Genomic DNA, 15,806 nt, shown 5'->3' with positions numbered 1-15,806 from the left:
ATACATATAATAATGATATACTATGACATTGGCACAATTGTTTGCCTCTTTGCTTTAGTCACGATATTTTTTCCTTCGTTTTTTAGGATCAATTTTTTTTTCTCTTTTTCTTTCGAAAAACCCAGTTGGCGATCGCGACTGCGACCACGCACATTGTTATGACAAGCTCATGCACGCACATACACGATCGTGACAAGTGTTGCAGCACGCGTCATATTTACGATACGTCATATTACGATTTTAAAATACACCGATGGAAATCGGAATACCGTGCTGAAAAGTCGCGAGCTCAAACGATTCGCAGAGGTTAAAGTTGACCGCGTCTGTCGAATGTGGATGCACGCTCCAATCTCAATATCTGTCGCGCGTATTTTGTGTGATGATGTGTGTGTGATGGTGGGGGGGGAGGGTGCGCGCGCGGAGATGCTCCCTTCGTATCCAATCAGTCGTTTCTGATGGCAAAAAACTCGGAGACTTGTCCGAGAACTCGAAAGCCGGAGTCAGTGTCGTTCGCGCCACGGATGATGGTAAATGACGGAATGGAAGATGCCAGCCGGTAGCAGCACCCGAGTGGTTGGTAACAGAGACGCTGCTGGTCGCGCTATACGCTCCTGCGCAGTATCTTCCCCCCCACTATCGTGTCCCGTCCCGCTACGCGACCAGTCGGTTCCTTGTTTGCCATCACAAAATCCAATAGTTTGCCTTGTACCATTGAGGAAGTGTGAGTGCCGCATTTCGGTGGTTTTTACGTACGCGTCTTGTGAAAAAGTGCGGTGAATCCGACGAGTTCGATGTAACGCGTGCCTCTCGCTTACCCGAAACATGTACATTATCTCGCGTTTGTTTACCCATACGACGAGATTTCGTCGTTGCTGAGAAGTAATCTCACGCGCGCGTATTCGTGGAAGCGAGAATACAGTGAATTCCTACGGGTAACCGGACCGACCGGCCCGTTAAGGCTTTGTCGATTTTTTGGTCGTCAAAAAACAACGAATCGAACGAAAAAGTGAGAAAGAAAGGAAGAGAGGCGGGAACACGAAGGAATTGTAAGAAAGAGAGAAAAAGAGAAAGATTTAAGTGTACAAGGAGAAAGAGAGTGAGAAAATAAGAGAGCGGGAAGAGAGAGGAAGAAGGAAAAAGCTCTCTCTCTCTCTCTCTCTCTCTCTCTCTCTCTCTCTCTCTCTCTCTCTCTCTCTCTCTCTCTCTCTGGTGTGTGTGTGTGTGTGTGTGTGTGTGTGTGTGTGTGTGTGTGATGCGTACGTGTGAATAGAGGGAGCGCGCGGACATAAACGGAAGAGGAACAGAGAAAGAGTGAGAGAGTGAGTGCATGAAGTGGAGACGGGGAAAGAGAAAGGGAAGAAAAAAAAAGAGATAGGGAGAAAAAAAGAACTTTGTAGTGTAAGGATCTATTCGACATCGTCAAGAGATTCGATCACGAAGCGAGGGAAGAAACTGGTGATACGAGTACGCACCGGAGGTACGAATCAAAAGTGCCTCTGGCGATAGTGGCGGCAACGGCAACGACGGCGACGGTGGCGGCGGCGGAGGTGGCAGCGGCGGGAGCGGGAGCAGGAGCGGGAGCAGCAGCAGCAGCGGTGGCGGTGGCGCTTCGCGGAGGAAGTGACCGCATGCGGCGCGGACGTACATTACTTGTCGCGAAGCCTGCTCCGGGAATGCATTATGTATTTACGTAGAATATTGCGTAACGTACAAGGGACCGGCTAGTGTGTTTGGAAACGTGTTACATTGACAAACCTTGTTTTTCGCGTACACGACTGATTTTGCGGCGTAGAACGACGCAAGTTCGGAGACGGTAGAACGCGGGTTGACTGTACCGGCGCAAGTTTCGCGCGTGCATACGCAGCAGGAATCCAACCCGGCCGCCGACGCGATCGAAAGTTTTGGGGGAGCTAGAGGAGAATCGGTGACGCCAGTGCACGACGCGCGGCACAACCAAGAGACATATCTCAATCTCGACGTCACCATCATCACTTGTGTATTCCTTGTCGCACTTCTACGACAAAATCTATGTGGAAATAGAAACACGGATCTTTTTTCAGATGGAAATTGGTACGTATGGAGAAAGAACATGTCCATGAAAGTAAGAACGGGACGAGATATTCGTGTCCGACCACGACCACAGTGTCCGGAACATTTATCTGTACGTCGTTTCCCCGTTTCGTTGTGTATTCGATGTGATTTTTTTCCACGTAGGCGCAACACCACGTCGAGAACTCTGCAATGAAGTTCGGTCGGATCTCTCGCTCACTCACTCACTCACTCGCTCGCGCGCGCGAGCACACGCACTCGCACACACTCGCACTCACTCTCGTAGCTAGCACGAGTTTATAACTTATTTTTACGCGTGTGTCCCGAGACTCACGCGTCGCTTTGAAACGCGATAAACTCGTTCCCGTTTCATCACAAAATATTGTCGTCTATGTCAGTGAATATCCATCGCTATGATAAAAATCTACTTTTACATATGCTCGCTAGATTAATTCCAAACAAATGTGAAGTTATTCGATAAAATTATGGAGCAAAATTTCTTTCGATTTTAAAAAATATTAAGATCTTGTATATAACCTAACTTGACGCAGTTTTAAACGTTAAATTTTCTTTCACTTTTGTACTAAAACTTGGTACATTCTGTAATCTCCCGTGTGCACGGATTTACTATATATATATATATATATATATATATATATATATAGAGCATCTACTTTGAAAATTGCTAACTAGTAAGGAATATGTAACGAACAAGCTATACCTATATTTATATGAACACAAGTATACTTGAAATTGGTGCTATTACTATTCATGTGTACAAGATACTTCAGAACTATCACGTTCATCAGATTTATTTATAATTCAAAATAAATGGGTGAATTTAAAATAACCTCTTGTTAAAATAATAATTAATTTTAAACGTTTTATTTAATTTGATGAATGATACAAGTTGATAACAAGCTATTACACGTGATATATTTTTCTAATATAACTTATTATTTTATCAATCTTGACATATTTTACAATACTATTTTTATACTTAAAATAATTTTCTAATTTCTTTTTTTACACACACACACACACACACACACGCGCGCGCGCGCGTATGCCAAATTCTTATGACAAATAGTGCCTAAGCATACTTTACCAAAAATATAATATTCTAGATAGAGATTTGTAAATGGTATCATAAAATAGAGAAAAAAAATAATAAATTTATTTTTAAATTCTCATTTTAGCATCTTCAATGTGATTTGCGATGAAACGTGTTCGTGGACTGGACGACATAGCATCACCACCAGTAAAGCACTCGTCGGTGAGTGCGGGAAGTGCTCTAGGAGGTGGTGGAGGTGGTAGTTTAGATTACCACGGTGGAATAGGTGTTGTTGTACCTGGTCAAGCAGTTCGATCTGTTACTTCAAAAGAAATGCCAGGAAGTATACAGTTTGGTACAGTTCAGACTCAACAACAATACACCGGAGCGATTGTTGTACCAACTGCAGCACCATCTCCCATCAAGGTAAATTACAAAATGCAATGATGATGATAATAATAATAAATAGATAATATTGTATTACCTTAGAAATGTTATATGTATGTAGCAGGCAAGTGGCTCAGCAGGAGGACTCAGCTCCACATGTAGCGGCAGCAACATAAGCACTGCTGCTGGAGGCGGTGGTAGTGGTGGTGGTGGTGGTGGTAGTGGTGGTGGTGGTGGTGGTGGTGGTGGTGGTAGTAGTAATAGTAGTAGTAGTAGTAGTAGTAGTGGTAGTGGTAGTGGCGGTGGCGGTGGCGGTGGCGGTGGCGGTGGCAGTGGTAGTGGCGGTGGCGGTGGCGGTGGCGGTAGCGGTAGCGGTAGCGGTGGCGGTGGCGGCGGCGGCAGCGGCAGTGGCAGCGGTGGCGGCAGCGGCGGTGGCAGTGGTGGTAGTGGTGGTGGAGGTGGTGGTAGTGGTGGTTTGCATAGTGGAATAAGTAGTGGCAATAGTCATACCATGACTTCTCAACAACCTACATCAGGATCGCAAAATCAGGTTCATACGCAACAGCAATCCACGATTCGACATAAGGTTTGTATTATTTACTTTTTCTTTATGAGAGGGATTTTACACAAACACACAGTATAGAATAAATTTATACACTAATAAATTTATTACGCTAGGAGTTTTAACAAATTTAAAAATAAGAACGATTATTACTGTAGGTACACTCTGGTAATGTAACACCACTGGCCTCTACTCTGCCCGGCACTAATCTGGGAGGAGGAAGTGGATCTCAACAATTCCAAAGATTAAAAGTGGAAGATGCATTGTCATATCTGGATCAAGTAAAATATAAATTTAGTGATCAACCACAGGTGAGAGTAAGAGAAAAGTACAAAAGTACAATATTATTAAAACATACAAGATTATTAATATACAAAATTGCAGTATGAATAAATCATAAATTAGTGAATAAATAAAGAAGAAACGCTTGATATTGTTTATCGTGTAACGTGAATCTTTATATTTACAGGTGTACAATGACTTCTTAGATATCATGAAGGAATTTAAATCTCAAAGTATAGATACCCCAGGAGTTATAACCCGAGTGAGTCATCTTTTCAAAGGACATCCCGAACTCATCGTTGGTTTCAACACATTTCTCCCACCAGGCTACAAGATAGAAGTACAAGCAAATGAACAAGGATATGCCTTCCAAGTATCCGTCAGTATGCCTAGTCCGACGGCAACACATACCGCCACGTTATCGCAACATCATTGTACAGTGAATGTTGGTTCACCTCCTGTGGCTAGCCCACCCACACAGCCTGCGAAAGCACCTCCCGTTTTACAGATAATGCAAGGGTAAGCATTTTATTATAACTATATAATTAGATTACAAATTGTAACAATACAATTGTTACAAGAATAACACATACACATACACACACCTACAAATATATATATATATATATATATATTTGTAACTGCATTTCAATTGTTTTTTTAGAACTGGTAATATACACCATACTATGGCAAACAGTATTACAACCAATAGCTTAACTGTTCATGCACCTTCTCCACCGCCCGTACCAGTGTACAATAATTCACATGTTAGTACTGCACAAGCGCAAGCTGTCAGTCAAGCTTTAAGTCAAGCGGATGGAGTGTCGACTGGTGGACAGACGCAGCAAAGTCAGCCAGTTGAATTCAATCATGCGATAAACTATGTCAATAAAATTAAGGTAGGAAATTAGTAAGAAAGGAGAGATTAGACGAATAGAAGGCAGTAAAAACGAGAAAAAACAATAAAGCATGTTACATTATTTTTAGAATCGATTCCAAGGTCAGCCAGATAAATATAAACGATTTTTGGAAATATTGCATACGTATCAGAAAGAACAGCGGAATTTAAAGGAGTCTGGCCATATGGGAGGTACGAGTTCCAGTGCGACGGGTGGAACAAAACATTTGACAGAGGCGGAAGTTTATAGTCAAGTTGCTAAATTATTTGAAAATCAAGAAGATTTGCTTGCTGAATTTGGACAATTTTTGCCAGATGCTACTAATCAACAAAGTTCGTTGGTAAGTCGCTTATTTAAAGTAAAATAGAATAGTAATTTCATTGAAATAGAATTTTACAAGGAGAATCTGAATGCAATCTGTGCATCAACAGAACTGTCCTAAAGTAGCACAATGTAGTTTTCGAACGAATACGTTTATAACAAACAAATATATATGATAATAGAAATGGGTGCAAAAAGAGGAGCACAAATAGAAAATAATATGTACGCGCCTTTCCTATTAGATTGGTTGTATAATCGCATTTTAGATTATCATATCCGTTGCTACGTTCTTTCGATCCTCAATTGAATATTTGTACATGAGAGAAGAGAAGAGAAGAAAATACCGTCGTAATTTTTCGTTTTTATTCTTTGCTCGCAAAGAATACGATGGTATTTTCTTCTCTTCTCCTTTTCTTTTCTTTTCTTTTTATTATTATTATTATTATTATTATTATTATTATTATTATTATTATTATTATTCTTATTCTCTTTTTTTCTTGAAAAAGATATTTTTTTATCGTACGAAATGTAATCAGTTCTGATTTCTATGAGTTTGTCACATTTCAGACTAATAAGACGACATCGGTCAATGATCATACGGCGATCGTTAAGAAACCAACCGGACTTAAAACACCGTACAATAATTCTGGGACTATGTCGAGAGATCTTCGGGAAGCTAGCAGTACAGCTGGATTGGAACGCGATAATAGAGATCATAGAGAACGAGAACGGGAGCGAGATAGGTCAAACATAAGAGACATAAATAGCGGTCAAAAATGTGGACATAGCACGGGTCAATTGAAGAGGAGTCCATCATTCTCGACTTCAGCAACAGCTGGAAATTCTCATATACAACATGGACCACCTCCTTCGAAAAAGCATAAAGTAGCTTCAACGCGTGATATTACTATTGCAGAAGCCGGCAAATATGGCACTCTAAACGATTATGCTTTCTTTGACAAGGTGAGCGTCAAATATCATTGGTTGTCTAATTTCAAGCTCGATACTTCTTGCGAGCAAATTTCTTTAAATAAATGCGTATTTCTCATGCGTAGGTTCGAAAAGCTCTCAGATCGCAAGAAGTCTACGAAAACTTTCTTCGATGCCTCGTGCTTTTTAATCAAGAAATACTATCGAAATCAGAGCTTGTTCAGGTGGTGACACCATTTCTCGGACGTTTTCCCGAGTTACTACGTTGGTTTAAAGACTTTCTCGGCTACTTGTCCGACTCGTCCAGTACTACGATGACAAATGCAGGAAATGCCATAGGAGTGGAGACATTTCCAAATAGCGTTGTACGTAGCCATCAAGAACGACCACAAGGTGACTTGGCGATAGAAATTGATTATACGGCATGCAAGCGATTAGGGGCGTCATATTGCGCATTGCCAAAATCATACATTCAACCAAAATGTAGTGGCAGAACACAATTGTGTAAGGAAGTTCTCAATGATACTTGGGTTTCGTTTCCAACTTGGTCAGAGGACAGCACATTTGTAACATCAAGGTAACTGAATATTTCTACTTATGTCCCTTTTGAATATATTCTCTCTCTCTCTCTCTCTCTCTCTCTCGTTCTTTTTTTTCTCTTTCGTTCTCTCGCTCTCACTTCCTCGCAAAAAAATGAAATATCGTTGTCAATTGTCGTTACATGAAATACATGGATATTGATTGGTTTAGAAAAACGCAATATGAAGAATCGATATATCGGTGCGAAGATGAGCGTTTCGAGTTAGATGTGGTAATAGAAACTAATGCATCAACGATTAGAGTGCTCGAGGGAGTTCATAAAAAAATGAATAGGATGAGTCAGGAGGAGATACAGAAATTTAAGCTCGATGAATGTTTGGGCGGTTCTTCCCCAACGATTCATCAACGAGCGATAAAAAGAATATACGGCGATAAGTCTGCCGATATTATAGAAGGTCTGAAAAGAAATCCTGCGGTAGCCGTGCCTGTAGTACTACGTCGATTAAAGACTAAGGAAGAGGAATGGCGGGAAGCACAGAAAGGATTTAACAAAATCTGGAGGGAACAGAACGAAAAATACTACTTGAAATCTTTGGATCATCAGGGAATTAATTTCAAACAGAACGATGTAAAGGCGTTGAGGTCTAAAAGTTTATTCAACGAGATCGAAACGTTGTACGACGAGGTTAGTATACATATTTTTAATTTTAAGTTTAGCCTTCGTCTCTTGCTCCTTCCTGGTTTTGTGTTCAACATATCAACGGCTTGTACAGAGACACGAACAAGGTGATGATGCTAACGGTGACGGTCAGGGAAATAGCGGTCCACATCTCGTTCTGCCATACAAAGACAAGTCTGTGTTAGATGATGCCGCTAACCTTTTGATCCATCATGTCAAACGGCAAACCGCTGTTCATAAAGAAGATAAACAACGGATAAAACTTTTATTAAAACATTTTATACCTGATCTCTTTTTCCATCCACGACAAGAACTTAGCGATGACGAAAGAGATGAAGATGGTAAATACCTACTTCATAATATTGTTACGTCATGATGATTAGCAATGATAATATACGATGTAAATCACATATCCTTTGCTTTTGTTCCCCTACAGATGAGAAGGAAGATGTGAACATGGCAACGTGCAATAATTCTCAATCTACGACGACTACCTCGTCGTTGAGCGGTTTGCAAGCTAACAGGAGTAAGGCTCCTGCATCGCCAAATACGTCTTCCATCACCAGCAAAAGCGAAACCGACGTCAAAGTGCCCTTGCATGCTCTCTCAAGCGATCCTGAAGAAGCATATACACTTTTCATGGGCAGTAATAATTGGTATCTCTTCCTGAGGTTACATCATATACTTTGTGAGAGATTAACAAAAATGTATGATAGAGCGGTTGCTCTCGCTGAAGAGGAGTCCAAATATAAACAGCAACGCAAAGAAAGTACAGCAGTCGCTTTAAGATTAAAACCGAAAAGTAAGTAATTCCTTTGTTATGCGCAAGATCAATTGCCTTGTCGATTCGCTATCACACTCATTGTCGATACGCTTGATACGTAGGTGAAATTGAAATTGAAGATTATTATCCTGCTTTTCTGGATATGGTCAAAAATGTGCTCGACGGAAATATGGAAAGCACGGCATATGAAGACACGCTGCGAGAAATGTTTGGTATACATGCCTATATTGCCTTCACTCTTGACAAAGTCGTTAATTATGCTGTTAGGCAAGTAAGTAAATGCGTTAGATTATTTTTCGGATATCGTAAGAGAAATAGCAAGTATGTGTAAAATCACGTGTGTTTCTCTGACAGTTGCAGCATTTAGTCTCGGATTCCGTTTGTCAACAATGCATGGATTTATTTCAAAAGGAGCAACGTCAATCTAAAGAAAATAACGGAGCTGGTGGATTATGCGCCACAGCGTACATGAGATTAAGCGCTGAATTATCGTATCAACGCAAGGCGGAAAAGGCAATGGCAGACGAAAACTGTTTCAAAATATACATAGTGAGTAATCATTTAAAATGTTAGCTTCGTCAATTTGCGTATCGATTTCGATTTTATCCTTGGTATTAATATCCGTCATTAACACGCTAATCGATGCACATCAAGACATACTTTTACTTCCTCGATATACACGGTGTTCATAAGTAAAGTACTCGATCAGAGTACTTTACTAATCTTTCAGGGAATAAGCACGAAAATAAGAATGCGTAAAAGTTTAGAAAATCTTTTAAAAACACCGCGTATATCGCAATTATACACGCGCGATACACCGTGTCGTAAGTGAAACTAATATATTTTATATAATCATCGATAATGACATATTTTACTAAACGCTTTTATTCTAACTAAACACTGATTGCAAGCTTTTAAACTCCGCTTTTTATTTCAGTATAAAAAGGACTGTAAAATGACGATGGAGTTGTTAGATACAGAAGGCGACGAAACGGTGGATGGCGGCTGTAGAGAGAGAGAAAGGGAAGGTGTCACAGTTTCTGAAAAATGGTCGACATACGTTGAGAGATTTTCTGCACCAGCTGATCAGACTAGTCCAAAAGACACTCCTGCCTTAACAGAGAACGAGCAGCCTACCAATCATCCTGTGAGTAGCGACCAGGCAGCAAGGGGGGGAAGGGGCAGAAAACGCAAGAACACTGACTTTAGCAAGAAGGTATAGGATCCAAATACCTTTTCATAATCATTGTCCACTTAACGTTCATTCGCGTAATTGACAGCTGTGATTATAAAATGTTGTACGCTTTATCGTTTTTATTTGACGTACAACGATAGTGCCCCAAAGAGTAAAAGTTGAAGGTTCGATGGAACTTTCTTCTACCAAAAGTAGAACTTATTTGTGAACTAATAAATTAAATTAGTGGGGGGAATGATCTTTTTATAACAAATTTCGTTGTAGTAGAAACGCGCCTGTGTACACGCACGCAACACGCGCGCGCGCGCGCGCGCATACACATACACACGCGCGTGCGCGCGCAAACGCATACGAGTATATCAGTTGAAATTAATCTACGAGAATAAACAATTATATGGATGCATATGATGGATTATACACGCTTTATGCGTACCACTAAAATATATTAATCCGTCAATCCCATATATCATCAGTGTTGTTGTCAATCATCAAATTTCTGTACATTTATACAATGGTCTAATATTTTTTTTTATACATGTATAAAATAGCGCAAAAGAATTTACATACTATTATATTTTACTTGAGTCTTGCAAGTAACATATTAAACCGTTCCTCCGACCATAATTATTTGTGTGGTGCTACAAATTACATGAAATTTTCTGACGTATTATTACAGCGCATCTCTTTTTCTAATTGCAAATATTACTCTTTATTCAAGTGTTTTATTTATGACATGCAAAATATAGCAAACACTATTATTATTATTAATAGACATATTAGTATGTGTGTATGTGTATGCGTTGTGTGTGTGTGTGTGTGTGCGCGCGCGCGCGCGCGCGTGCGTGCGTAATATGTGTGCGCGCGCGTGTGTGTGTACAAATTACACACACACACACACACACATATATTATATACACAGCACACACAATATATGTATTACACATTATATATATTATATAATATATGTGATGTGATGTGCGTGCGTGCGTGCGTGCGTGCGTGCGTGCGTGCGTGCGTTTCTTTCATATATAATTTATTTTTCATTTAATTTTATATTATAAATAAAATATTTGAGATACAAATTTATCAAAAAAGTGAAAAAGTAATGTTAATAAAAGAATCTTTTTTTAATCATATGGCATAAAATATTAAATTATTAATGAGTTTTCTTTATTGTTAGCTTTTGGCACAATTTTTATCTTTATTTTGTTTTTAATTTTATATTTTTATTTTATCTTCTTTTTCATGTGACAAAAGAAAATGCAAATATTAATATTAACCTTAAAATCGCACAATATATCTATTATTTTAATATCTAATAAAATAATTTTATATTATTTGTAACGTTTGTAAATGTGATATTTATGAATCTTTCTAAAATTTAGAGAGGAAAGAAAAAAGTTTTGCGCAAATCACAATATTCTACATCTTTTCTTGTTCACTCGTCATATTAAATCATGTTTCGTCACGTTGAAAAAGTAGTAAATGTTGCTTCACCCTATGTTAAAACGTGAAACCCTGCATATCTACAATACAATAGTAATACTTAACTTGACTTGATGTAGTAATGTTAACGTGACTTAATGGAACGAATGAGGAAAATTTCATGTGATGTATGTACTGTATATACTGTACCACATTTGTTTCGTTCATTGTTAATACAATCATTTAAGGACGAGTAGTGAAGAAGTGAAGGACAAGTATAGTTGTGAGGCAACATAATGATGACCAATTGTTGTAAAATACTGATGAAAAAATATATAAGAAAATTAAGAAGGGCTGGCATAAATTTTATAAAATCATTTTAACAGTGCCATAACAAATGTAAACTAATAACTAAATGAACAAAATTTAGATGCCTTTTTTTTAGAAACGTTAAACATGTAACTTCTGACTAGTTACATGTTTCTTGAGAGAACAATTTTGTTAGAAACAAATATTTAATATATATTCGATATTTGTTAATATATATTTCATCTCTTTCTACGTGTATAAATATATGTACATATATATGCACACATTACATAAATCGTATATTTTTTTATAGTTTGCGAAAAATAAGAATCAAAACGGTAAATACTCCTGTTAGTAGGACACGTTGTTAGGAATGGCTTATGAAATAATATCCATTTTTACACGTCAAGTATAGAAATAAAAATTGTAATTAAAATAGTTTTTATTTATTGTAAATAATGTTGATACTTTCTTTTTCCAATATCGTCTGCTTTATCCCTAATAGAAAGCTATGAGATTTACTTTATGCGCACATATTCTTTCAAATTATAGCGATGAATAATTATCGCAAAATTAACTAGAAAGATACAGATTCGTGATTACAGTTATGTCTTTTTAATGAAAAAATATATTTTGCATTATTTTAAGGAAGAAAAATACAAATTTGTTACAACTTGTCGATTCTATGAGACTATATATTACAAGATGATAATATATACTGAAAGTTACATTAAAAACAAATTTATCGGAATATTATGAAAATATCTTTAATAATTTCAGCCAATCTTTTATACGTACTCACGCATAATTTATACAATTTTTTTTGTTGTGCTTTATTTAAAATATGTGTAATTTTTTATTATGCACATTATGGCACGCATATTGATGAACGTTAGTAATAATTGAAGTGTAATAAATAAATTCTAGTTATTTTTATTTAATAACAAACAATATATTTTTTCTTGTGCGCGTGCGCGCGCGCGCGCACACACATACATATTGTATTTGTATTTTTTAAATCAAAATTATTTGTTGTGTGTGTGTGTGTGTGTGTGTGTGTGTGTGTGTGTGTGTGTGTGTGTGTGTGTGTGTGTACATATGTAAAATAACAAAAATGTATTCCGGCTCAGAAACATGTACCTATTTAGATATACGTGTATATGTCTAAAAGAGAGGCATCTCTATTTATTTAATAAGTAAAAATATTTATAAAATCTTTCACACACACACACACACACACACACACACACACACACACACACAAGTAGAGCATTAATTATAACATTGGACATTAGTCAATTCTTATAAATTCGTGTTAATTTCTTTATGATATTAGATATTAGATAAGAATATATAAATCACTAATTTTCCTGTAAAAAGATGATACATTTTAAACAATGTAAATAATTAACATAAATAACTAACATAAATTTGTATATACATTTTGATACGCGGACACACAACTCGAAATAGTTAATACTAAAATAATTGATGGTTAAGTTTCATACTTGACTAACACTCGCTATCGTGCTCAGAAATGCAGTAGTGAAGCCTTTGGAAAGACGTGAATATACATACATCATATACATATATTTCCAGACTCATATATCATCGACTTACCTCAACACATTATTTCCACGCCATCATTATTAGACGTTGTAATAGCTAACGCGCGACTACACGCTTCGTCATCATTAAATCAATATCATTTAATTTGTTTTTCGTGAGCAGATATATCAAGATTTTAACTAGTTTTTAAAGAAATTTTGGAAAATAATTGATTAGATATCGTTGAATTGAAGGAAACGAGCGATGCATAAAATTTTTATATGATATCTTATACAAAAATGTGGATATGTCGGAGACACGTCGAAACTGTATATATTTGTTCATTAATTTAACAATACAATACTGCTTTCTACACAAGAGATCTCACTGATCTCACAGCCACATCGCTCACATACATGAAGGGATTATGCGTATTTGCTCCATACGAAGGCACAACGTGTCACACTACGTTTCAAGACTCCAAAGTCTGTTAGAGCTATATCAGCTGCAGTACGATGCATTATGCCTCTGTATGAAACAAGTGTGCATTGGTTTTACTTAGTGAATCAACGAGATATGATAAGATACTCTGTACTCTGTGGTGTGAAGCTGAGTGTGTTTTTAACTGTGTTTTAACTGTTGCGTCCTTCATCAAACACATGTATATACGTAATATACTTTGCTACGTGTACATATATATAGACAGTAAAGCAGGGATACTACGTACTGTATTATTATGATGATGTATATAGAAAGTCAGTTGTAATTTTGCATCAATTCTGTAATAATGTTTGATAAACGCGACAGTATGAAGTATTAATATCCCGCAGTATTTGTCATTTCACACCAAAGGTTTCACACTTTTAGAATTTTATTTCAATTCGTTCTGGACTCGGAATAATTTATCGCTCGTGTTTCTTAAAATCTTCATACACAGTCTACAAGTCTGAATATTTTACATCGATCTTTCTTTTTCTTCCCAATTCTTATTTCATATAATTTTTTTCTGAAAGAATTTGTGACGATATTGTGAGATATAATGTCAGCAACGATAACATATCCTGACACTTTTTTTTAATGATGATCTTGTATTTTTTATATAATATATAAGCAAAACATATATTTCACAAGACATGAGTCGCACAATTTCGATTACGTGTATAATTTCCTGTATTTCTTTTTTACAAATTAATTTACACTACATTCGAAATGCAATTACAGAATCAAAAAATAAAATATTTGTATGCATCTCGTTTACGTGTCCTTGAAATTATTATATTCAACATATACAAACATAATTATTACGAGCCGTAATATAATTTATTTCTCAAAATGGAACGGAAGCTCACTCTTGCGCGCGCTACTCATACACGCACGCGCGCGCGCGCGCGCACTCGCACGCATGCACACGCACGCGTAATTCCATGAGTAATCTCCATCAGTTTGCGAACTATTGATTAATCAAGATTTAATACCTCAAATTTTAAATAGTAAGTCAATCACAATTATTCATTTGGCATAAATTTTTATGCAGAGACAAAATATACAGGTTTTATAAAACAATCGTGTTTCCATGAAAATTTGAGATTTTTATTTCTAAACAGAGAAGATACATAAATGATTAACAAAAAATGACAGTTCGCGTGATTTCTACAATATCGGTTATACAATAGAACTCCGTTTATCTGTGCATTGCATTTATATGAACAAGTTCGTGCTCTGTTCCAAACTCATAGCTGGGCTTGACTCAAATTTTCTGAAAGTCAGCTCCTACTATCAGAACTAACAAGTACTGATAGAAGAGAAAATTAATGAGCCTCTATTATCAGAATCATTTGGTTAATATTTATTGAAATTGTCTTGTCCGACATAATCCGATAAACAAAGTCCTACTACACATAAATATGCACCTGTAATTGACTTGAAAGAAAAAAGAAAGACTCGCAAATGTAGTACATATTGCGCCTAATTACATATATACAAATTTAAACAAGATTTGAGAGAGATTCGGTATCTGCGTGCAGGATTCCAAGTTTTGCTTATAAACGATCACTCGTTTCGATAAAAGTTGCGTGAATATCCTTGTGAGTGCGCGATCGCGCACTCTATATCCTTGGATATGTTTTGTGCACAACCGCACCAACGAAGAGCGATTATTTCCTCAAGCGCGAATCGTTACTTTGATATACAGATTATCCCGACGCGCTTTACGCCAACACCAAGTCTTCTAATCGATTCGATTGAAAAGTGAATGTGACTAAGACTCGCAACTATTTTCTGAGCAATGGTATGTTTGATGGATAACACTGCACGTACATACTTACATACATAAAGAATAAAGCGAAGATACGAACGCGGCTATGACGAATCTGGACGATTGTAGTTCGTGAAGCTTACACTTTTTTTTCCGTCCTCATATATATCTCACGTATATCTCTCGTTATCATTATCATTTTGTTCAGCGACCATTTTGTTGAGCATTCGCGTTCAATTTTATGTATAATTATGAAAAAGAAATCACATCAATATTTTCATCGTTGGTATGTGCGAGAAACATCTTAACTGCGATAATAACCATTCGCCGTTCAAAATGGCGTTCGCCCAAGCCTCATATGAGAATCTGATCGGAGACCGGAGAAAGGCAACTCGCGGCGATACTGCGCCATTCTTCGCAACAGTCGCGTCCAGCAACCTGCTGATGCTACTGCTGCTGCTGCTATTATCGCCGCCACCGCCACCGCCACCACTACCGCCGCCACCGCCGCCGCCACCGCCGCCGCCACCGCCGCCGCCACCGCCGCCGCCGCCACCGCCGCCGCCACCGCCATCGCCATCGCCATCG

General features: G+C 37.6%; 1 protein-coding gene across 1 annotated transcript; it reads left to right on the top strand.

Annotated features, from left to right (window-relative positions):
• The first annotated feature begins 4 nt into the window (after positions 1 to 4).
• Sin3A (SIN3 transcription regulator family member A) lies at positions 5 to 13,786 on the top strand. The gene is made up of 16 exons (XM_089082818.1): positions 5 to 1,046; positions 1,398 to 2,070; positions 3,249 to 3,529; positions 3,612 to 4,076; positions 4,211 to 4,363; positions 4,522 to 4,853; positions 4,999 to 5,233; positions 5,322 to 5,573; positions 6,122 to 6,517; positions 6,610 to 7,061; positions 7,235 to 7,709; positions 7,798 to 8,044; positions 8,140 to 8,505; positions 8,589 to 8,758; positions 8,842 to 9,036; positions 9,425 to 13,786. Exons 3-16 carry the CDS (start codon positions 3,269 to 3,271, stop codon positions 9,707 to 9,709), a joined length of 4,284 nt encoding a protein of 1,427 aa, XP_088938944.1. The 5' UTR covers positions 5 to 1,046; positions 1,398 to 2,070; positions 3,249 to 3,268; the 3' UTR covers positions 9,710 to 13,786.
• The last annotated feature ends 2,020 nt before the right edge of the window (positions 13,787 to 15,806 follow it).

Source organism: Pogonomyrmex barbatus, unplaced genomic scaffold (genome assembly GCF_055798465.1).
Source record: "Pogonomyrmex barbatus isolate J1 unplaced genomic scaffold, ASM5579846v1 scaffold6, whole genome shotgun sequence".
NCBI classification, from domain to species: Eukaryota; Metazoa; Arthropoda; class Insecta; order Hymenoptera; family Formicidae; genus Pogonomyrmex; species Pogonomyrmex barbatus.
The sequence above is the reverse complement of the archived record's forward strand: the minus strand, read 5'-3'. Positions and strand labels throughout refer to the sequence as shown.